Source organism: Ursus maritimus, unplaced genomic scaffold (genome assembly GCF_017311325.1).
Source record: "Ursus maritimus isolate PB19 unplaced genomic scaffold, ASM1731132v1 scaffold_9, whole genome shotgun sequence".
NCBI classification, from domain to species: Eukaryota; Metazoa; Chordata; class Mammalia; order Carnivora; family Ursidae; genus Ursus; species Ursus maritimus.
Window position 1 is genome coordinate 55,248,333 of NW_024427107.1, and position 25,364 is coordinate 55,273,696.

At 33.4% G+C, this 25,364-nt stretch overlaps 1 protein-coding gene across 3 annotated transcripts in view; it reads right to left on the reverse strand.

Moving 5' to 3' along the window:
- The window catches only part of CSMD3 (CUB and Sushi multiple domains 3), a 1,145,609-nt gene that overhangs the window by 292,311 nt on the left and 827,934 nt on the right, over positions 1 to 25,364 (reverse strand). For all 3 annotated transcript variants that reach the window (XM_040625739.1, XM_040625738.1, XM_008689272.2), the window contains 2 exons: positions 18,653 to 18,822; positions 7,543 to 7,699 (listed from right to left, as the gene is read on the reverse strand). In XM_040625739.1, the coding sequence (XP_040481673.1) occupies positions 7,543 to 7,699; positions 18,653 to 18,822 (327 nt within the window). The remainder of the gene's footprint in view (positions 1 to 7,542; positions 7,700 to 18,652; positions 18,823 to 25,364) is intronic.

Consider the following 25,364-nt stretch of genomic DNA (forward strand, 5'->3'; position numbering starts at 1 on the left):
TCTTTATTCCTACTGTATTGAGGGAAAATATAAGAAATGCAGACAGAATGAAGGTCAGAAGATCACTGCTGGCTTTCAGGACATCCTGGAGTTCAGGGAAGCTACTGCCACATAAAACCACCTGCCAGTATCACACTCCCGCCTGCTGTGCGGACAGACAATAATGGCTTTTCCATTCCTTCCACCTCTCGGCTCTCACAGGACTGCATTTAATTGGCAGAATCTAAGTAGAGATCTTTGCTGGCAAGAATATGGGAAATACAGTTGCCAGGTTTTTAGTCTCTACACTTCAGGGAAGTGTTTAGAAGGGCAGAGATATTACTGATTATCGACAGGTTTTTGCTTGTATATCTTGTTTTAGAAATCTTACTCTACCTTAAAGACATAGTTGTTCTAGGCCACACTTTTTTTCCTAAATATTTTATTTTATTTATTTATTTTTAAAGATTTTATTTGTTTGTTTGAGAGAAAGGGAGATAGTGAGAGAAACCATGAATGGGGGTGGAGAAAGAGAGAAGCAGCCCTGAAGCGGGGCTCAATCCCAGGACCCAGGATCATGACCTGAGCTAAAGGTCAGATGCTTAACTGACTGAGCCACCAGGCGCCCCTTTTTCTTAAATATTTTACTGTTTTTATATGCACATATAAGTCTTCAATCCCCCAGAAATTAATTTTTACATAAGGAGTAAATTAGTAGGTCTTTAAAGTTCAAAATTTACAAAGCTTTTTGGGATGTCAAAGTTATAAAAATGACAGTGACTATTTTGTTATTCTATCATGAAGAACTATCAAATATTGCCTATGTAAATGACAGATAATCAAGAAATATTTCTTTAATATTTTAGTTAGAATACCTTATATTACATAATGCAGCATTAGTCAGTACTTCCTTTATTACCTGGCTAATTCCAAGTTTTAAAAAGTAAAAGAAATGCCAAATGCATCTGTTAAGTGTTTATGGGACATAGAACCACATGGAGTAACTTTGTTGCTCCCTTGTAATTTATTTATTCTTTACTTGCATTTGCATTAAATAAACTATATCCAAAGAATAAAGTTACAGTTAGTAAGTCATCTGATGTTTTGTGATTAACCCTGCCAACAACATACTAGTAATTCTATTAAAGAGTTTAAATAAAGATAACTTGTTATATATTTACAAAGTTAGTGTATAAGAAAAGGCATCACAAATTAGCTAATGCCCATCATTAATTTGAATATAAAATTTGAAATGGACATGTTCCATGTGGATTATTGAATCATTTCAAGCAACAAGACTGGAAGGCTAAAAGGATCTAAAAATAGCTGAACTTTTCCTTTGGGATAATGAACATTTCTCCAATGGGCTTTTTAGTAAATTAAATGTGCCGAGGTGATAACAAAAGGCCCAGAGATAGTGTCTAATGGCTGGGCATCATGGACATTTACCAGATCAGCTTTTGAGAAGACAATGCTATAATCCATCAAAAAGGTGCGATTTAGCTCTGTAATGGATGGTTGTTTAATATACCCAATTACTTTCTACTGAATCAAAGTGTAAGAACTACAAAAGAACAGAGCTAAAATAATCTGCAATGAAGCATAACTTCAAGACATAAAGTTTAAAGACTACACAAACAACATAAAAGACACTAGGTCTAAGTTATTTCCTGATTGTAAGTTTAGCCAGTAAGAAAGCATTCCGATTCTCAGGCATAAAATGATAAAAGTGTATTTGGAATGAATTGCATCTACTTTTTAAAATATTATTTGTTTTTACATTTACATCAACAATAAAAAAATGATAAATCGGTGGAATTTCAAATATAAAACATCCCAGACTCGGGTTGGAGATAATATAGTATGGTGATTAAGAGGTAGAGCCCTTCGGTTCAATTTCCATATCCGTACTTAATAGCTTTGTGATCTTGGGCAAGTAGCACAACTCTATTGTGCTTCATTTTCCTCTTCGTCTAACTGGGGATAGTAGTACCTTCCTCATAGTGTCACATCTTATACCTAGTAGAGAGTAGATAAATGTTAGCTGTTATTTTTAACTCTAATATTTAAAGGTACAATAGGGTTGAAAGGTCTCTCTGTACCTTTTAGGTAAAACATAACCCCTCACTATAGTCTACCTCGTCCCTGACTAGCTTCCACTTTTTCATTTGGTCCCATTCTCCTTGCTCATTCAGTTGTAGCCACACAGCTCAAGCTCAGGCCTCTCTTGGGCCTTTGCACTTGATGATCTATCTGCCTGGCACCCTCTTCCCACAGATGTGGGAACAGATGTGGTTGTCCCTTCATATAATTCCAAAATCAACTCAAATAATAACCTCTTCTGAGATGGAGTCCCTGAACCAACTAGCCACAGTGGCTCCAACTCCTATACTCTCTCTCCAATAGCCCGGTTAGAAATTATTTCTAAATGCAGTTCTCTTATCCTTTGTTCTTGTCTTTTCTGTCTTGTCCCACTAAAAAGTTAGCTCCATATGAGCGGGAACTTTGTATTATTCACTGTTCTCTTTATCTCCAGGGCATAAAACATTCCAGAGGGGAAAGACAAACTATGATTCCACAATAAATATAATTCCAGCATAGGAATAAAAAGGGAAGCTAAGACATATGACCAAATAAAAGTGACATTTCTACAATGAAGCCTTCAGTAAGAGAGATTCAGTGAAAGACACCAGATTTACAAATGCCTTCTTGAAATACGTTTTGAGGAGCTGAAGAAATCCGGTCAGGTTATCCTATCAGGTTTTGCCAAGTTCTATTATAGAGAGATCCAGAGCACAGTGATGCTTTAAGAAGGACACTATAATGATACCTTAATTTCTAATCTGTTCTTCCAACTTTAGAAGGAGATAGTAATTTTCTCTCCCTTTCCTCCCCTACTCCCTCTAGGTAATGCAGCTATGTCTTTGGGGGTCACAGGGAAATTGTCAAATAATTTGTATTAAAAAATATGCCTCATCTGTATCTTTATTTGGGGTGAGTTTCAGATTTCTCCAGGGCAAGAGTATTTGATACCCATTAATTGGAGAAGAATGGAAGAATGGCCTGACTCAAAGAGGGAGTTAATTCTGAGAGGCTGAGTAGTGGGATTGATTTCCTAACAGTAGTCAAGATCTGACCATGTTTATCATGCCAGTTTACACTCAATCAGGGTAGCTATCTAGGCTTCAATTGTTCTAATCAAACTAGATAGAGTTGACTGAGAAATTTACCTGGGAGAAGGATATCGTTACAAAGGCTAAATAAGATAATTCTTAACAACTCTTAATATTATGTTTTTATGTTATGTTCATCTTAATGAATACTGATGGAAGAGATTTAATTTGCTTTAGAAAAATAAAGGAATGGGAGAGTTTCTCCCCTCAAGTGTGGTGTAGCATTTTCACAAGTATATATATAATTTATTTATTAATGAAGAAGAGAGAAAAAAGCTCACTGTCTTCTTAGTGTAGTAGAGCTAAAATTACTAATAATGGGTAAACCAAATGCTTTTCCTTTCTAAACACCCAAGAGTCCAGGCTTCCATAATACCACTAATCTCAGAGGCATATATTGATGCAACATTTATGGACTTATTATTTTTTTGGAATAACTGTTACAGCTTGTACATTGTAGTAGACACTGTAAGTCGTATTCTCAATATCTCTTCTCATCCTCCTCACAAACAACCCCGATTTTATTCCCAGCAGTAAAAGAATCATAGGAGGCAATGTAACATGGCGGTCTAGTAATAAGATGATCATTTAGTCTGCCAAATAATTCACTTCCCAGCTTGCCTTGCTGGGAAATTCAGGTATAACCACGTGGCTCAGTTTTGGATAAAGAGAGATAAGAGAATGTCTGGCATAAGATTTTGCATTCCTGATAAAGGAGGCATTTGTGCTTGGCACTACCTATTCCCTTTTTCTCCCTGCCTTGAATATGCCTGGAGTTAAAGTAGCCATCTTGTGACCACATCACAAGCAGTAGGACAAAAAATGAACACTCTAGGGATGCCACAGCAGAAAGACAGGGGCAGGACCCTTGTTGCCTAGGTGGGACAGTTGAATCAAGAATCTACCCACCTGTTGCTCATCTTTTATCTTATACGAGAAAAATAAATCCTGGTTATTTAAGCTATGGTAAGGTTTTCCATTACTTGAAACCAAAAGCAACATCTCAACTACTGTGTCCACTAGTCCATTTACTACTCTTAATGATTATATAATGAATAGGCCAATAAGACAGTTGAAATAAAATGTATGTTAAAAAGTTCTGTTCTAAAATATTTCCTCATTTTTATCTCAGCCAAATGTGTTTCTCTCTACCTAAAACTGCAAATAATCAGGCAACCACACAAGTCAACAAAATGGACAACAGAAAGATAGGGAGTGACTATCATTAGATAAGATACCTGTCATTACATAAGGGTAGTCAAAAAAGGCCTGTTTGTGTTAATGCTAGAATTGTGAGGAGCTAGGTATATGGGATTAATCCGAATTGGATTATTTGCTGTATTTGCCTTGAATGGGTTTAACAGGATCTTTCTAGTCTCTGTGCCTTTCTTCATCCTATTCTCTTTGCCTGGTATACTCCCTACCATTTCTTTTTGTGACCCACCAACCCAACCTTTGATACCATCCCATTTATGAATCCTTACTTGATCTGCCCTAGAGCCAACTGTTCTCTCTTCTGTCTCTAATTCTCTCAATGGGAACCCTAGGAACTCCTCTCTGTCACAAAGTGTTCTCTCAGATGTTTCAGAGGCTAAGTTTGGATAATTGTAAAGAGGAGCACAGCACAGAATGGCAGAGTGGCATTAGATTTAGAAATGACCAGATACAAGGATTCATACACAAAAACATGGTCTTTTACATTTTCCCCCATGTTTGAGCACCTTAGCAAATTCTTTTATGTTCAGAAATTAATTACTGCCTCTAAGAAGTTTATGAATATTTAAAATATGTGCCCTTGTGGAATCTTCTTCTATAACACAAAGGCATTTTATAAAATCAGTATTCAGACTACATGTTAATTTACTAAGAATATGTAAAGAGATGCAGTTGAACTAAAATTGACTAAAGACATGAAGAGAAGAAATGGCCCCTTGAAGAAGTATGCACAGTATGTTTGCAAAAAAAGTATAATGACAGTACAGTGTGATTACTTGTATTAGTTGAGAACATAAACTACTGCAAGTGAAATGTTAAAAAGTAAGCTAACTCTAACTGAAGGTGTCAGGGTAAGTAAGCATCAGTGGGAAAATAGCAAAGATAAGTCTTAAAGTTCAAAGGCTCAGCTGATGCTTCAGTTTGGGACACACCAGTAACAACTGTTACCCTGAAAGAGAAAGCAGCCCGGCACGGGTGCTACGGCTGGAAACGAAAACATATTTGGAGGATGGGAATAAGCTTCCATCAAAGTTAGGAAATCTGGGGTTAGCTATTAAGATAATTGCAGTTATGTAGAAAGATTGCCATTTGTCAAAATCAGAAGTAACACCTTGGAACAAATACAGTTAATGATAGATGTGCTACTAGTTCCAGGACCCTCTCCAAAAGGGGCTCAGAACACAGCTGTTGATTCAGAAAATCAGAGGACCCTTCACCGACCTGGTGATATCCACAGACAACTTGGAAGTAGGCTATACATTTCAGTTCCATATCAGAGATGGAAACATTTTAGTTTTAAGTCTGAGACTGAAAAATATTTATATATGTATACCTACCCTTCTAAAAAATAATTGCTTTTATATTCTCTTCCCCATTCTATAACTTTCCATCTTCATAATGACACACATTCTATAATGAACAACTAGAGTAATTAAGAAGAGTGATTTTAAATATTCACTTTTTAAGACATCTCTTTTTTGACATGTGGGAGCTCATACTAGTGACGATAAAGTCAATGATTTGACTCTTTCCAGACACCTAATCGCCCCACACAATTTTAAATGCAGGTATGTCCTACAACGTCTAGCATCTTTGCATCAATAATCTCAAGTTACATAAAATTTAAATATCCGGAAAAGAAATCTAGGTTTTTTCCTATGAAACCCATTAACATTTTAAACGAGGAAAAATGCAAAATGATGCAGAGCAAAGAAAGATCATTATGTAAACATTGAGCCATGACTTGAAAAATGTCAGCAACTCTGTTAGAAAACAGAGAAAGGGGCACAGAACAGTAGATTTAAAAAAATGTGCCCTTCTGAGCAGATCACACCAGTTATATTTGAGCAATAATTCTCAATACTATTACTCTTAGTATATCACATAGTAATATCTGTAAACACAATTTGCTTGGATTTTCATTTTTCTTAGGAAGTACTTCATAAAAAATTGCATTGTACACAACAGTTTCCAGGATTTAAACATATGTATTCAACTTTCATTTTGTTAATTTAGGTTTTGTTATGTTAATGATGTAACAGTTCCAGCACAGGTAGGAAAAAACCCTGAAATAAACAGGGAGCAAAAGTAATATCTTAGCCATATGCATCAAATTTTTAAATATAATACAATTTTAATATACTCTCGTCTCCTACTTCTCATATCATTAAGAAAGAATATTTTCACAAACAATAATTTGATTCAAATTCTCTTTAAGATCCCATGTGAATATCTTTGATACTGTAATCTTTTTAATTTCCCAGTTTCTACAATAGTTTCCATTCATCTGACTTCTTGAAAAAATTTATAGGGGTCATTAGATCTTTTTCAAATATTCTAAAAGTAAAGATTACTGAATGTTGCTGCTTAGTTTATTTTGCTAAATTAAATGAATATTCTGAACTTCCAAGAATGGATTTGATCTGATTCTAAATTTCTTACACACACAGCTAGTAACCATCTCAGTTTTGCATGAGCTTTACTTTCTTAGTGTACTGTCTTACAGAGTAGAAACTCAATAAATATATTACTTGAATATAATTTATTGTTGATAGATGTAGTCTGTTTCTTTTATTATGGCACTGGTAAAATAAATTCATTTAATTCATATAACAATTGATGTAACCCACCGACCTATGGTTCTCAGTCTTTGAACTTCTACTTGTTTAATTGTCAGAGTAGCCAATTGGAGTATAACACAATGGTTCTATATGAATTTATTTTTAATAAAGCAATTCAACACAAAAGCAAAACATAATAAAAACTTAACTCTAATGTACATTCACCCTAAACCATCCAGTTATTGTTAATGACTGTCCAACATATAACTACCACACATTGCAAACACTGAGTTTCCATCTATTAAAAAAATAAATTATATTTTTAAAATATTGGATGGGGAGAGTACTGCTATTTTAAAAATACATAAATAAATAAGCCACAAATTACTTAACAATTCCGAACCTTAGTTGTTTCAACTGTCAAATTGCAACAGTTAGAATACCTTAATTTATGGAATTGTTGTTAAGGTCAAATAAAATTATATGTATAGAAGGTAATTCTACACTTCAAATTCAGGCTCAAATGTTGGGTATTACTTCATCTGGTAAATTGCAATCATTTAATAAATACTCAGCTTCAGTGTTTGGCCATTTTTTCCTTCCAAAATACTTACTGGTATAGACAAGTTGAAAACCTTCATCTGTCCCTTCAGAATCAGAATTAAATTCTAGCCAGAGTTGATTTGAAGTACTGCTAAGTGTCAATCCTCGCATAGATGCACCAGTAAATGCACCTAGTAGATGAGTCGTTTTATCTTTTCCATCATAAATCTGCAAAACATTTATAATTAAAAATGTAAATGTGCTAATAAAAACCAATCAAATCATGTGTTTATATTTATGAAGAAGAGGAAATTATCAAATTCTTCCTAAATCAGATCACTCATGTTCCCCAAGGTTAATTACATATATCAATTCCCACATACATCAAGCTAAGAAAGTTAGAATCCATATGGATAATTTTAAAATTTCAAGCTCAGTATACCTTAAGTACTCATATTATATAATTTTTGATCTTATTATAAAAATAATGTTTTTTTTTTATGGCAGGCATTTAAAATTGAGAATATCTACAGAAAGATTGGTTTCCAAGGTTGGTTGGTTGTTTTTCTGCAGCTTGCTCAAGGGGGTCAAATCCCTGTTTTTCTAATAACATAATTAATATAAAATATACTTGCTTCTTTTGCAATTTCTATAATTTACCCATTTCCTTTAACTTAATCCATTTTTGGCCTGTAAAAAATAGTAAATGAGTACCAAATGTTTTTAGAACTAAGTAAACAAGACAAAAATATACAAAACAAAACTGATGAGCTCTCAAACATCCCCATGTAATTCTCATTCTTCTGAAGGGGTAACTTTTCATTATATTCTAATATGCTTTTCTTTTATCAGTGCATTATAGACATCTCTCCAGGTCAGTAGATACAGATTCTGCCTTTTGAGGGCTGTGCAATATTTCACACAGTGACACTACCACAACTATCATTCCCATATTAATAAATTAGCTATCATTCCCACATTAATAAATTCAAGTTTTTTGCTACTAAGAGCAATACTGAAATAAACACCTTTTAACATATACCTCACATTTTTTTCGTACTTGCATTTTCAGAAGAAAGTTTTCAATATATGGGATTTTTGAGCTAAAATGTTCATGTATAGCCATATTATTTCCAAAAAGTACACAGAAGTGGAAGGTTTGCCAACATTGCATGTTACCATTCTTTTGCCCTTAAGGTATGAATTTTCAATGGAGTACTTATGCCCCACTCTCCCAAGGCAGTGAAAATTGGTTTTTGCTTGTGATGAAGTCTTATATATATTACAATGATCGGTAGGGCTACAAAGATCACTCTATCTGACCAATTTTATTCCATAATATTTAGTTTCATAGGGTTGGGGCTCATTAGATGAATGATAATGAACAGAAAAAGCTGAGAAATGCTGCTCAAAGTTACTTATCTCCTGCCTGAAACTGTTTACTTCTAACCTGGTATTAGTGTAAAAATTATGTTGCTGTACTCCTAATCCCGTGAACTTGCCATAACACCAGTGTTCCCCAAATGAGGTATTCATCATGTTTATGTCATGTAAAAGAAAGCAGTTAGATGGTATGCAATGGAACTTTACATTATTATTTTTATATTAACCTGCATGATAGACTTTTCTTGGGCTAAATTTTTGGGTTAAATTTGATAATCTACATAGATTGTTTTCTATAATTTATAAATGAAAATTCATGTACAGTTTTTATATTTTTTTCTTTTTTTCAAATTATGTTTAGCAGGTTTTAGTGTTCAATTTATGTTAACATAATAAAACAGACTGGGAAATTTTCACTGTATTTCTAATATTGGGATTATTCAAATAAAATATCAAGACTTCTTTATTTATAGGCTTAAGATATTTTTCAGCTCAAGAAACTACCTTTGAGTTTTTGTTTATTCAATTATTCCTTGTCTATATGATCCTTCTATTTTCCATTTAGAATGCCTATTATTTGTATGATAAGTCTCCAAAACTGTATTGTGATTCTCCTATACTTTCTCTTCGCATCTATCTTTCCCTCAATATTGTAAACAATCTTTCACTGAATCTTCCAAATGAACAATTAGATTTTCAGCAGTGACTAATCTCTTTTTAGGGCTTCTACTAAAATCTTAAATTTTAGGGATGCCTGGGTGGCTCAGTCCATTCGGCACCTGGTTTTGGCTCAGGTCATGATCCCAGGGTCCTGAGATCAAGTCCCACATTGGGCTCCTTGCTGGGCAGGGAGCTTGCTTCTCCCTCTGTCTGCCGCTCCCCCTGCTTGTGCTCTTTCTCTGGCAAATAAATAAATAAAATCTATAAAAAATTTATTTAAAATCTTAAATTTTAAGATCATTGGTCAAGCTCTAGAAAGTCTCTCCTCTCTCTCTCTCAGCACTCTAACTGCTTAAGATTTTTTCAAAAATTTTAAATTTATTTTCAAATTTCTTTTAATGCTCCCACAGTTTGAATTCAATGTACACTACCTGTTCCATGCATTTAATTTGGTCTTTCTTCCTCCCAGTTACTGAATTCCCCTTAAGTATGTATTTATGTACCTTAAGCTATTTATAGGATTATATTTCCTTATTATTGATATAGGATTTAAGTGTTATAAAGACCAGCGATAAAATTTTATTTAACATGCTATAAAAATGTAGCTTGTGTTCAGGGCCCCTGGTGTCCTCTCCAAACCACATTATCCCATGCTTTGTCTGCACAGGAATTTTGAAGTCTCTATTACCAGGACCTTCTGCTCTTTCCCTTTGTGATTGAGGGAATCTGCAGCTTCACATGAGTCTCCAGACTCCACCTGCTTATTTACTGTATTAGCACGGAGAGGGAGGCAAAAATAGAGGGAGAAGTTTCAGAGCTGAACTCAAGACAACATGGTCATGGAATTCCTAAAAGAGAACATTTTACTGTTCTCTCCCTTCTTTTAAAAGGTCTTTCTGTCAACTAAAAACAAAAACAACAACAACAACAACAAAAGTGAGTTGACTGTTTAAAGAGTATCTGAGCACTAGATAGAGGGCTGCATGGACAAATTTCCTAAAATCATACAGGAGTACCTTGAACCCCCTCGTGGGAACTTACTGGACAAATAAGTTTCTGTTTTAGTTATCAGCTAGAAGTTATTTATCTTCAACAAAGCTGAACCAAATGTTGAGGTTTGTTAGCTCAGGAATTTTATTGTTTGATTACGTAAGAGTCAACTTTCAATTTCTTAAGAAAAGACGTCACCGGTGATAATTCAGAGACAAGGCAACACACTTGCTGGAAAACACACTTTTATGTCTGTGAGTTTCAAATGTTCAATATTCTCAGAAGCTGTTTTTGAAGACATTTATTTTATAACTCTATATATGATATAGTTCATAAATTCTAAGTTTAGAGCTATATATTCACAACCACACCATTAAACCAGAAGATCCAGTGGATCTTATTTGTGGTTAAGATTGTCTAGGTAACCCCAAAGAATATTTTCATTTTATTTCCCTTACTTTTCACCAGCATCTAATTCATTCTTATGTTAAATATAAATAATTGTTTCTTGGATTCGACTAGTCCTGCTTTTATGCATGGATACACTGTAGGAATTTCATTTCTCAAAAATAGCCAAAAAAAGGGGCAATATGAATTAAACAACTAATTGATGTAAATGAGTAAACAGAAATTGGTTCTTGAATTCTGTTTTTAATTTTTTTGGAAGTCTCTCCTAATGTTCTTCTTAAATTTTCAGTGGTAATGAAAAAAATGTTGAATCATAGGAGAAACCCTCACCTTACACACGAAAATCATTCTCGTATAACATAATGTTTAAAAAAATAACAAAATAATTCAACTCATATTTAGTTCTATGCATTGTATTAGGTGCTGGGAATAAACTTAAAAAAACAATTAAGACATCATTCTTAACCTGACGGAGATTTAAAAAATATTGTCTGTCCCAAGAGAGACATTTATGTATGCCTTTCTACTTTTTAAGCTAGAAGCATACTTTTTTCTTTTTCAAAAGAAACTGTCTTTAAGATATCATCTTAAAAATAATCATTGAAAGAAAAAGGATGAAAAGGGCTAATAATATATATATATATTAGCTAATAATATATTATATTATTATATTATATGTATATTATTATATTATATTATTATATATTATATTATAAAAAGATGAAAGGGCTAATATATATTAGCTAATAATATATTATTATGTTATATATTATATATTATTATAGTATATTATATATTATATATATAATTATATATAATATATATGTATGTATATATATACAATATATATGTATATAAAGGGAATATATATATATGTGTATATATATATACCAGCAAGGAGGATCTAATTCAGCACCAAAACTCACTAACTACAGTTTATTTAACAATGTAAAGTCAGAAGGTAGAAAACAAGTAACACAGAAATACCACAAAATCATAAAAGCAAAATGAAGTGTGATAATTCAACTATAAAATTTTAGAAGCATGTATAAAGTTATTAAATCAAGATGAAAAGGAAGTATTAATTAGCAAGTCTTTAAAGAGAGAACAGTTTTATAGTAATGATCAAGCCAATGCTATTTAACTTGTAAATAAAATCTCTTCAAATGTATTCAAACGCATATGGAAGCATAAAGACAGTAAGAAATGACAAAGCAGTATAGCCAAAGGCAAATTACTTTGGAAGTGGACATGGATGCAAGCATGTAAATAAGAAAATAAAACGAGCAAAATGTACATTTCATTTAGAAGTAAATTTTCAGGGGTACCTGGGTGGCTCAGTCTCCCTTTGGCTCAGGTCATGATCCACGCTCAGGATCAGGCTCCCTGCTCAGCAGGGAGTCTGTTTCTCCCTTTCCCTCTACCCCTCCCCCCCACCAAGCTATCTCTCTCTCAAATAGACGAATTAAATCTTAAAAAAAAAAAAAGTAAATTTACAATACAGAGTGATTATATTGGGTCTTACCCACAGATCTTTTATTTGAGATCATTACTTTTCATATTTGTGTTCTGATTAAAGTCAGGATAGTTAAGTATGCTTTTATTTGGGCCTATTTTCTTTTTCTTTTTTTATAAGTTCATTATTATTATTTTCAGCATATGTCTTAATACCTATTTCTTTTTCAAAAAATTTACAAATCTAAAAAAGAACAAGATAACTGTATAATATATTTTTTGTGTTGGACAGGAGCGGATTCTGGTGTTTCCCGTAGAAATATTCTCAGTTACTTAACACCTAATTCAGATAATGAAGACTCACTTTAATGTCAAATTTAGAATTTCAAGTTGATTTAAGAATTAATATCATGAAAGGCACTGAGGGCTTTTGTAACATTAATGAAACTCCTTGATACGGCTCTAATTTGTCAAATGGTTGCCATTAACCTGGTAGTCTTATAATAGAACAGACTAGAACTCAATGTTGCCATTTTCAGTTACCAAACCTTTTATAATGGATCAGGGCCTGAAATTAGTTTCAGTGTACAGACCCTCCTAGATATGGAAGGTCAAACCCTACTATAATGTACTGCTTATTAACACTCAAAACTGTGTTTTTGTTTATAATAAATGCATGATTAGAAGGCATATTCTCAGTCATTCCTCTAATGAATTAGCAAGTCAGATGTTATCTGAACCTAAGACCAGAAAGTACATAGAAAATAAAATCAAAAGAGAGAAATCTCACACGTACATATGTATAATCACACAAACCTGCAAATTATTCCCGCTCATGGATAGAATTTTTCTTTTGGCTGCTTGTTTTATAGGTTGATTTGGAAATGTAAATAAAGATTTTCTAATAAGGTGAGTGAGATGTCAAAGTTTGAAAAAAAAAAAAAAAAGAATAATTTTTACAATGGTTAATCATAAAGGACAATGTTCCAAACCTTATGCTCTCTCCAAAATAAAATGAAACAGAGCAGAGAACTTTTGTTCATATTAAAATATTTATGTCTTTCAAATAGCCATATAATGTATACTCAATTATAAGAGCTAATATATTTTAGTAAAGTAGTTTGGAACACAAGGAAGAGTGAGCTTTTCAAGAGGTTTAGTTTTGTGATTATATAACAGAGTTGAAGTCCCAATTCTACGGTTAAAGCTGTATGGCCTAAATCATTTCACTTCTGTTATCCTCAGTATGGGAAAGAATGAAGGGTTTTATGAGGTCTAATACAGCACTCTCAACAAATAAATATTCAGAGAGTGCTTTTGGAGGAAGAGATAACAAAGGATTACCAGTGAACAGACAAAGTTGGTAGATGTGCATGGTGGGCGTATGAGAGTTCTGGTGTGCTAGACAACCAGCTCTCAAACAAATAGAACTGGCGAATGTATACACCCATACATACATTAAAAAAAAAATAACTTCTATTAATATAAAGAGAAGTTGACAAACTTTTTCTAAAAAAGAATTAGAAGATATTTTAGACTCTTTGGGGGATAATATCTCTGTCATAACAACTTAATACTGCCATTGTAGCACAAAAACAGGGACCGATAATACGTAAATGAATAAACATGGTTCTCTCCCAGTAAAATGTTATTTATCGAGATGGGTTTCAAGACCAATTTGGCCAATAGACTGTTTGGGAATCCCTGACTGAAGGGATGTGTAGCATGCAACTTACAAACAGCAAAAACAAACCAACAAAAAACAATATTCATTGCTGCAAATTCCACAGAGCTAATTGATTCTTTCAGTGTTTTGGGGGGTTTTTGTTTGCCAATTTTTTGTACCTGCAACTTATAATTGCAACTGACAAGCAAGAATGATTCCTAACTGAATACTGCTTGATTTTTTTTTTATGTTAACAAGATCAAAGTAAAGCAATGTAAAAAACAATGTTATATCAGAAAATCATATTTTTAAATGACAGGAGCAACTTTTTGGCTAAATTGAATAGTAGTTTTTAATTCTAGAAAATATGTACTGTCAAAATTTTGGTGTTATTCACAACAGAATGGTTACAGACACAGCCCATTCCTAAATTTAAGTATAGACGATGAGAAAAGCAATAGATGAAGTCAAGATCTGTAGTGTTTGTCATTTTCTGCAGTGTAACTACTCCCAGTATTGCTAATATCAAGCTATCAATGTGACATCTCTGTATGCAGAGCTGGGAAATCATGGACACCCTGCATAGTATTTCCACCATAGAGATATAATATACATAGCTCACCTAAAACCCACACATAATAAAAGCAGTAAAATAATTAGGAAATGAAAAGTTGTATTTGTTATCTTTGTTTTTAATATAACTTAATTGTAATATAATTGTAACCTAATTTAATTTTTAGTAATGGCTATGTTTAACAACCAGTTTGCAAAATTACTGAAAATTTAGAAATAGGTTCTCACGAGTAGTATTTCCAAAGACTAGCACATGGGTTAGGAAATAAGCTTGAAAATAACTCATCTTGAAAAACAACATTTTAATAACTTTTCTACCATACTGATAAAAGAATGTTATTAGTGTTATTAATCAAGTCCTTCAACCATCTAGTTTCTATACATATGACAATTTTCTTAACCCTTTCTTTCAGACTCTCAAAACCAATATTAAGTTATTTTACTGACTCTTTTCCATAATCATCCATTCTGTCTACATTTTGCCTAAGACATAAATCTTTACACAATACTGAGTGTGGTAAAAAGATTGCCTTGAATTTTGTCCTCGCTACATTCCCTTATCTAAACATAGTGCTCAGTCTTTTTCTGAAAATAAAAACAAACACTACAACAACAAAACAGAGATAGTATTTCTGATTGCTATTCAGCTTTTGTCTTATCAGGCTGACAATGGCAACTACTCACTGCTGATTGTTTAGAGTATACATATAATAAACACCCCCTATAAATGTTAATTGAAAGAATTAATTAAATTACATATTTTGAGTGAGGGTTTGAGAAGTTCAGTATTCTTGCCCACTGAATTCCCAAAGCTGGTGTTTATCAGATAATCTGGAGAGCTTTATAAAAACCCACAATTTCAGGTACAGACCAACTAAAACAGTTTTCCCCAGATCTACTGAATCAGAAAAATCTGGTAGTGGTGCCAGGAATAAACTACCTAGAGGAATCATATGATCAGCTATATTTGATATAAACTTTATTAGTATGGTTGTATATAAGTAATCTATGGAAAGAAGAGGGAAGGAGAAAGAGTGGGTGGATGACTAAGTGGGCATCAGTGGTGCGCTCTTAGGAAAGTGTGTGTGTGTGTGTGTGTGTGTGTGTGCATGTGTGTGTAGCTATAGATAAAGTCGGTACACACACATACTTTTATTGTTGTTGCTGTTTTAGTCAGATTCCAATACAGTGACATTACATAGTAAACGCAGCCAGAAAAAAAAAAAAAGACCTTTTCTAAACCTTACATAGAGATTATAAGAGAATGTTATTCCAAAGAACATAGCTAATCCTACCACGTAAAGAAAAGCAATGCTTTTAAATTCTCTCAGTCAAGGGGCAGAGGGTTCTATAATGGGCTATTTGTTTTACTAATTTATTTATTTTTTTAAAAGATTTTATTTATTTATTTGAGAGATGGAGCTAGAGAGCAGAAGAAGGAGGAGCAGCAGAGGCAGAGGGAGCAGGGAGCTCGACTCTGGGTCATCCCAGGGTCCTGGGATCATGACCTGAGAAGAAGGCAGCCGCTTGACCGACTGAGCCACCCAGATGCCCCAGTTCTACTAATTTCATCTGATTTTCTAGTCTGAATGGACAAAGAGCTGACTGCATGAGGTGTAATGTTGGAAAGTGCTGGGATGGGGATGGGCTGTCATGGACTGGTTAGCAGTGAGGGAAATCACCCTGCATCATGAGCGGACGCTGGGCTCCTTAGTCTTTGGAAATTAACCATCTGTCCTTTGGAAGGCACATCTGTCTCTTGTGACTAACTGTGCCTGTGTCAGTAGGTATTTTTGAACTAGTTGTCCATGGGATTAATGGAAGGAATAAGACAATATATAAGCATTTACATCTCAAACTGGTGGAGAGACCATGAAGACGACAGAGTTGGAGGTTAAAGCCCATCCCCAACTGTCTCTATACAGTGGCTTGCTGAAGTTACTCTGAAATAATAATTCAGAATAAACCCCAGGCAAGATTATCAGTAGGGGGTGTTTCTATTGTAATATTTAGTATATAATCTTTTCAACTTGGGGAAACATATCTTTCTTCTAGGAAAGTTACAAAAATCTTTAAAAATTGCTGGGGATATAAATTTTCATCCTTATGCTCATGAAAGAAAAATCCTTATTTATTTAAAAATCATTATTTAAAGGGCCTTGAATTGAATTTTTCTGCCTTCCTTTGTCCCTCTTCCTTTGCCTCTCACCATCACATGCACTCACAATGTCACTGTTTACTGAGGTCTCAACCATCCTCAGGTAGCACAGGTCACCAGTGCATGTTACCTTACTCTAAGGAAGCAGCAGATTATACAGAAATCACTCTGAGGAACACGTTAGGGCTATTCTTTTTAAAGACATCACCTGTTATCCGAAATGAATTTTAAATTAATAGACATCATTCAGTATGGAAAAGTAATGGACACTTTTTCAAGCATCACAGAGAATAAAGAAATATTTTAGGAAGAATGGTGGTAGCCCTGGGGAAGCACTTCTTAACTGTTAACTTACAGCCATATGTTTATTATTGTTGCTTGTGCCATACAGGTTAGTGGCTAGCCTTACACTTCTGATCCATGTCCTGATATATTTTTCCCCATACTTGGCCTGAGAAAAAAAAATAAGCACTGCCTCACTTCTAGGTTTAGGCATCCCCATTAATCTCAGCACTGACTCTAATACAGCAAATAAAACTTAAAAAGAAAATCCAAACAATGAACTGGAGGTTGAAAAGATTATAAAGTCAATTTCTGTTGCCTACTGGGGAAAAGTGCAAAAACAGGAATGGCCCTAAATTAATAGTAAAATTGTATACATCTAGGGAAATTCTCCACATCTATACAAATCTTACAAGCACACAGTACTGTCTGTGCTAGAGAACCATCAATTATCGTCAAAATTATATTCTTTTTTAAGAGAAAAAATAACCAACACTCTCAACACTATTGCTAAACAAGGATCTCCTACCCCTGCCAACTTGAGATGTCACAATTTTTTTTTTAAGATTTGTGAGAACTGAATTATGTTGAATTTTTTACCAGATAAGGAAAACTTGACAATTAGGAAAAATTTATGCAATTATTTTAAAAATATTTAAATGTGATTTTTATAGAAGTATTTGTTTTTATTCCACTTCCTCATATAAATTATATTTACTAAAACACTTACTTTGTAAAATATGAATCAGCAAGTAGGGGAATATTTATTTGTCTAAAATTGTATCTATTAAAAAAGTAGGACCCTTGCCTACTTCAACTTTTTAGAATTGATAAATTTTACACTAAATATTTATTATTATTTTAAAAGATTTATTTATTTATTTATTTATTTATTTATTTATTTATTTATTTATTTTAGAGTGAGAGAACATCAGTGGGAGGGGTAGACGGAGAAGGAGAAAGAATCTCAAGCAGACTCCATGCTGAGCGTGATGCCAAATGTGGGGTTGGATCTCAGGACCCTGAGATTACCACCTGAGCCAAAACCAAGAGTCAGAAGCTTGACCAACTGTGCCACTCAGGCACCCCACTAAATGTTTATTATTAACAAAATACATTTTTCTTAAGTTATTTATAGATATGAAGTCATTAGTTTTATGTATTTATAAAATATAAATATTTTTTAATCATAAATGCAAAAAAATCCATGTATTAACAGAGATAACCAAGTTACTTTATATCAAAACAAAAATAAATCATTACTATATTTCTTAAAGAAATGACCAATCCTGTGTTATGTTTTATACATATGATCTATTGAATATAAGCTATTTGACATGAAAATGTTATTTTTGGTGTTATTGAAACATTAAAATTTATGTATCATAAAATAAAAACATCTGTATTATAAATAAACATTGGAAACAAAACATTTATCTCAATGAAAATGATAATAGGAAAACGGGAAATAATGTATAATTGAAATCTATGAATGGCAGAATCAACTTACGGTTGATTGTACATATATATGTGGATATATATATGTATTAATATATACTTAATGACTAAAAATGATCAAAATACAAGTATTTCTGAGTTTACCTACCTTAAGAACATCTCCTTGTGCTAAATGAAATGTTCTGGCTGAAATATTGATTCCCTTTCCTGCTTGAACCTGAATACTATAAATGCATTCATGGTTGTTTTCATAGTTGAGTGGATAATTTGGAGAAAGCAAAATTCCTTCATTATTTGTTGCAGATGCACCACATTCAGCTGCAGGAAAACAGAATATTGAAGCACAGTTTAATAGAAAGCATTATCATTTTTAGGTAATGTAATGTATGGAAGTGTTAATGCATTCTATTTTAATTAGAGCCTAACAGGAAAATAAGGTACAAAATGGCTGTGTGTTGTAGATGATTCATTCCCTATCAAATAATATATGGGAAGAATGAACAACTGCCCATGGACAGGACATTTGTACATAAGTGGAAATACACAATAGTTTCAGTATTTCCCTCCTGCCCCCAAGGTGAAAGGATAGCATGGAAAAGGATGAGAACAAAATATTTTCAGGACATATTCTAAGTTTGTAGATTTCTGGTTAACTGATTACCTTTAAATTTACAATTTATTTATTTTAAAATATAAAAAAAGGTAGAGTGATCAATTCTGTTTTAGAATGATTCTTATTTGATCTTTTTATTTTTACCTTTTTTTTAATGTGACCCCTTTCTTCCCAATAGTCAGCATTCCCCTGACCCAAGAACTTCAGGAACAAAAAGGGAAATAAATACTACATTGCCTTTGAAAATTGATACAATGGGTAAAATCCATTAAATAATAATTGTAACAAACGGGGCACTTTTGGAAAATGGATCACCTTTCCCAGTTTAAAAAATAAAATAAATTCTCATAATCAGTAAATGGTACTGTTAACTCACTTGGATTAACTTTGCATAATTTGAGGACATGTCTAACTACTTAAATTGGGAATTTCTCAATTTTCTTCAAATTTAATTTTAATTTATTACTTGAAAAACCTTGCAGCAATATTACAAACCAAACAAGTCCTTGTAAGTTCCCAAACATATTTCTTCTGTCTCAGAAATTCAATGAACTCAGTCTTCTATCAGATCTAATAACTTGCTTCATGTTACCACACCACAGGCCAGGGAGAGTTGTATTTTTCAAAGGCTTAACTTATCAAGAAAATAAAGCAAGTCATTATGTTCCAGAAAAAAGATTTTTAAAATAATGATTCATGAGAATAATCTTAGGAAGTATGTAACAAGGTAAAATATAGTGAATTGCTTTAACTTTTAAATACAATGTTTAATGCTTAAACATTAACGAAATAAGGCAAAAGAAAAAAGCCTAATGAGAAAATGAATATGATCAAAATGAAGCAGTCAGTATAACAACAACACAGTGTGAAATAATAATAAAAACCAACGATGTGTTGCTAACAATCAACCGGTCACATGAAGAATTGCCATACAATTGAGCTCCTTCAAGTTCCTTTTAAAGTAAAAAGAAAAAAAAAAAAACTCAAAAACTCCCAATATTGATTTAAGTTGTTCTCATTTTTATGTAACTTAAGCGTGTTCAAACATAAAATAAGTTCTTATGCTTATAGCTGTACACAATTATACTACCAAAACATGTTTTAAAACATAGGAATAAAACTAAAAAAAGACAGTAAAATTTAAAATAGCAACATGTATCTAATGTGGCATTAAGATTTCATTTTCCTGAAATTAAATTGCCCTTGGCAATGTGGATAAGGAGCCAGCTGCTAGCATACAGGCTTTTGGAGTTTGCTATTCCTTTAAATACACTATGCTGTAGAATGATTCAATTCTCCCTCAACTTACCTCTCTCTAAACTGCTGAGAAACTTTTATCTACATGGTACAGTACGATGCCACGTGTCTTTCACTTAGTGCAAATATATATATATATATATATATATATATATATATATATATATATATATACACACACATATATATTTTAAATCTGTCTCTTTTCCTTCTTACTAGTTTATTAGAATCTAGGTATACTTCCGGGGAATAAAGACAAATGTATCAGACCACACGGATGATGCAGAATACACATGTATTTTTATCAGTTAGATTATTTATTAGAGAATACACACAGTTTTAACTGTTACAGAATCATGGAGTTCTGAGGATACATCCTTGGGTGCCAGCTTGCAAAACACTGATACACTGATTAGGAGCTCAGGTTTTAAAAATGCAGAGATTTAGTTTTCAAAATTAAGAGATTTAGTTTACAAAATTAAGTTCTATCTATACGGATTTAGCAAGTTGCATATTTTCTCTAAGCCTCAATACTGTCATTACTACTATGAAAATAATAATACCCTTCTCAGAAGGATGTTTTGTTTGTTAAGTGTGAGCTGATAATACATGTAGAGCATTTCTCACAGCGCTGGCATACAATAAGAGCTCAAAAATTAAAGCTATCATTATAAATATTTAAGTGTGAATACTAATAGTAGCATTATGTGCCATATACAGAAAAAGAGTTTTAGGATACTTACATTGTCCCCAAAGTGACTATCCCATGTAGAAAGACATATTTGTATGTAAAAAAGCCAGAGGACTCTTCATAATTTTGGAAAATCACTTATAATATTAAAATCATTTTAACAACTTGAATAAACTGAACAAAACAATAAAACTGCCCCCCCAAAAACGCACTAAGTTACTTCATCACCCTTGAAAATATACTAGTAATTTATTGTTAAGTTCTCAACATTTGAATAGATGGTAAGTGCCTTCTGCCTTAAATATTGTTGGGTCTATATTGTATAATTTAACGGAGATCTGTTTTTATATGAAAAATAACCTGCTTCTATTATATTTTAGTATTTCAGTTGGTTTAAATGGCTATAAATGATTTTCTGGTTGGTGAAATAAAATGAGGACTTAATCCAGAATGGAAGAATTAAGGAAGAAAATTTGGATTAAGTTAGTACCTTTTGCATTTGCTCAGAGCAAAATGAAAGCACACTTGCCCTTGTTGAAGATATACTGAGCATTTCAAGAAACCAATAAAGCATTAAATCAAGCATGGGGCTCATCTTGGCATGAAGCCCCGTGTAACTACGTGGCCTTCACACCCATGAAGACAATTCTGCATTTTTTTTTTCCTCACGACAACTCTGCAAGGTAAAACTTACTTTCCCTAATTTTATAGATGAAGACTCCAAAGTGAGCTTTCTTCCTAAAATCTAACAGTTTGTATCAGAGGGATTTACACCGGGATTTACATCTGCCATTGCCCATAGGAATAAAATTATAAATATATAATTTCTCTTTCAGATCAAAATTCTTCTTTTGTATGACAGACGGCACTGTTAATAATTACCCCCACACAACAGGTGCAGATTGAGACTATCCTAGATAAACTGGTACGCAGGGTCACGTTTTTCTTGATTCTTTAACAGTTGCGTACAATATTACATTAAAAACTAAGAGGATTATTTTATGTGGGCTGGTGTGTGTCCTGGAGATCAAAACATATCCACCCCACTTATGAATTATTAGAAATAATTATTAATGTTCAGTATGATTGTCACATTGCAAGAGAAGATCTTGAAATGTAAAAAATGAGAATCACTTCAGAATGTTCCATGTACATATATAGGAAAGTGAACGGATCTATTTTTTTCAACAAGAGTCTTAATAAAGTAAAGGATAAAGAGGAATGAGTTAAGGAAGAACTTATTTCACCTCAATACTAAACTCCAGGAGCTAGGTGATTAATAAAAAAAATTATTTTTACATGTAATCTCATCTTTGATTTTGCCTTTGGATTTCAAATATACCCCAAACTGGCTTATAAATACCCAATGTAGGACCAACATTTGCTCTATACAGGCTCTCTTCCTGTACTTTAGCTACATCACTCGTTTGCAGCTGGAATCGAGTGGGATCTAATGTTGAAATTAACAACCAAGTCTGCACAGTTTGACCATATGCCTGAGTCTAGCAATGAACCCGTTTCTTTTTTTTTTTTTTTTTAGATTTTATCTATTTATTTAACAGAGATAGAGACAGCCAGCAAGAGAGGGAACACAAGCAGGGGGAGTGGGAGAGGAAGAAGCAGGCTCATAGCAGAGGAGCCTGATGTGGGGCTCGAACCCAGAACGCTGGGATCACGCCCTGAGCCAAAGGCAGACGCTTAACTGCTGTGCCACCCAGGCGCCCCAATGAACCCGTTTCTATCTCTGTTGTGTAATAACCTGACACGATGATGTTTTCCAAATGCAGATCCTATCTTGTACTCTGTGTCTCAAATATACTCACCATCGGCAAGTCAAAGTCCACAGAATGTCATGCAAGGCCATTTATACTGTGAATCCAGTCTTCCTCTCTAGCTATGACCCACCTTTCTTTTCCATGGACCCTGCAATTCAGCTCTCCTGAACTACGGGCCCTTTGCCCTGTTGTCATATTCAGCCTTTATAGGTGCTGCTGTTTTCTCCACATGTAAGCATCACCTCTAGTTCTAGCAGATATGATTTCAGGGTCCAAAGAAGCAAATGACTTGCTATGGAATTATACTGCTATGGTTCTTGCCAGCATCACGTGGCTGTGATGGTGTATAAAGTAAATGAAATAATATCACACTGAAGAATCAGGGGTAATTCTCACAAATAATAGTCGTGGCTGTAATGTTCATGAATGTCCAGAAAAAATACCGTAACCACATTTTCATTGTATGTGGCATGACTACTACAGCAAGTTTTCACAAAACATACTAAAAATGAGAAGATATTGAAGTTTTGGCAAATTATGACTGAACATTCTTAAGATAAGTTAAAATCACCTGAGGGAAAAAAACTAGCAGCAGAACAGCTAGCCCTACGAGAGAAGAAAGATGGTTAGTTGTTCTGGCAAGACAAGTTTATATAAAGAAACATCAAGTACACGGGAAAGAGCAGTTTGAGTAAAGGAAGTCCTAGAAATCCAAGTGAGGTGAAAAACTGTCATCATCGCCCAGCCATAGTGACATTTACAAAGAGTATGCAGTTGTCACTGAACAAACACAAATCTGTGACTCACGACATCAGGGCGATGCCAGGGTCTTCAGGCAGGTGCTGTAACAAATGGCATATACGATGTAACATATATAGGAGAAACATTTATCTTAATAAAAATAAAGCTACAGGGTCATTTTAATATAAACAATATTTTTGCTTAACCACATACCTTGGTAGAGAATGCATACTAAGATATTTAAAGTGGCTAGAGGCAGATAATAGTACGCTCTGATTTGGAAAAACACAAACTGATTCAATTAACAAATATTTATTAAATCCTTAGTATGTTACCAGGCATGAGAGGTACAGTGTTGAAACCCTCATAGAACTTCATGACAGAAAAAGACAAATGTTTACTATGTAATCATTCAAATAATATGTGAAAACATGTAATGCGGCATCCTGACTTGTTCTGAATAAAGTCAAGACTTCTCTGAAGGACTGAAATTAGTGAATTAAAGGCAATAGGAGAAGGCAGGCTGGCAGAAAGAATATTTCAAACAGAAGAAATATTTCTAAAAATATGGGTGTGAGGGGTTGTGACAGGTTCTGGGAACTGGTATGGGAGAGGTTTTATTTGTGCGAGTTTGAGCTGGAGGGAGGTCCCTCAGGATGAATTTCTTTTGTTGTTTATCTGTTATGATAGGGAAAAAAATGTTTTTCTTAGATGTGTATGAAAGGGGATGTCACTAGATGTGAACTGCTTGTTGTTCTTGTCGTGGGGGAATAGCTTTGTTTTTATGCCTTAGAAAGTCAGTTGAAGAAGGTGAAGAATAGAGGAGTAGATTGAATGAGACTTGTTCATAAGATATTTGAGATTTGGGGTCAGAAAACTATTGCTTCATGGTTCAAGGGTTGCAATGCTTTCTTGGAGTACGATAAACACACTTTTTCCTACTGTAACATAAGCCCAGCTCCTTGTTTCCTTCATGCTTTGGTCTAGAATAAATTTTATGTTCTTGATAACTGATGTTAATTTCTAAAGCCTAAATTTGTTAATAAGACTTTTGTGAAAATAATCAATGTTAAAATATTAATAGGTGGTAATGTTTCCTCTCTCTAATTTGAACTGGGAGGTCATCTTTAAATCATAGGAATTCATGATATAAAAATATTATATAATTTAGCAGTGTATTAGGGAAATAGTTTTTGGAAAATAGACCTTTAATACTTCTTATCAAATATGAATATTTTCTGTACAATCTCCAGCCCAAATACTGAGATGACACCTTTATTTGGTGAAAAACAAATCCTAGTCATATAAATATTTTTATTTAAACATACAGATTAAGAAATCTATGCAAGTTACCCGTATGAAACTCTTTGCTGAGCTGAAAATAATATGTTGATAAATGTAGCCTTCCTTGGATCAGAGTAGGAGAGATATGTGTACTGGAATCTGGTGATAAGAGTCCTGCTACAGTGAGGAATTCACTAGAGCAGGGATATCCACTGAATTTCAATTTTTTCTTATTTACTGAAAAACAGACCAGCCCATGCATCATTAATCTCCATTACTAGGGTAAGAAAATCTGGTAGCATCTATTGTGTGCGTACAGCCACGTATTTTCAGATAAACTGGTAAAATGCTTTTCAGTAATTTGGCTGGGAAATTTGACAAATGTCTATGATCAGTGAAGTCTGCAATTATTTTTAAGAATTTGCATTGCAACTGAATCTCTTCTTTTAGGCTATTTTGATAGCACCACAGGTTATTTTAAAATTGTTCTGTGAAAGCA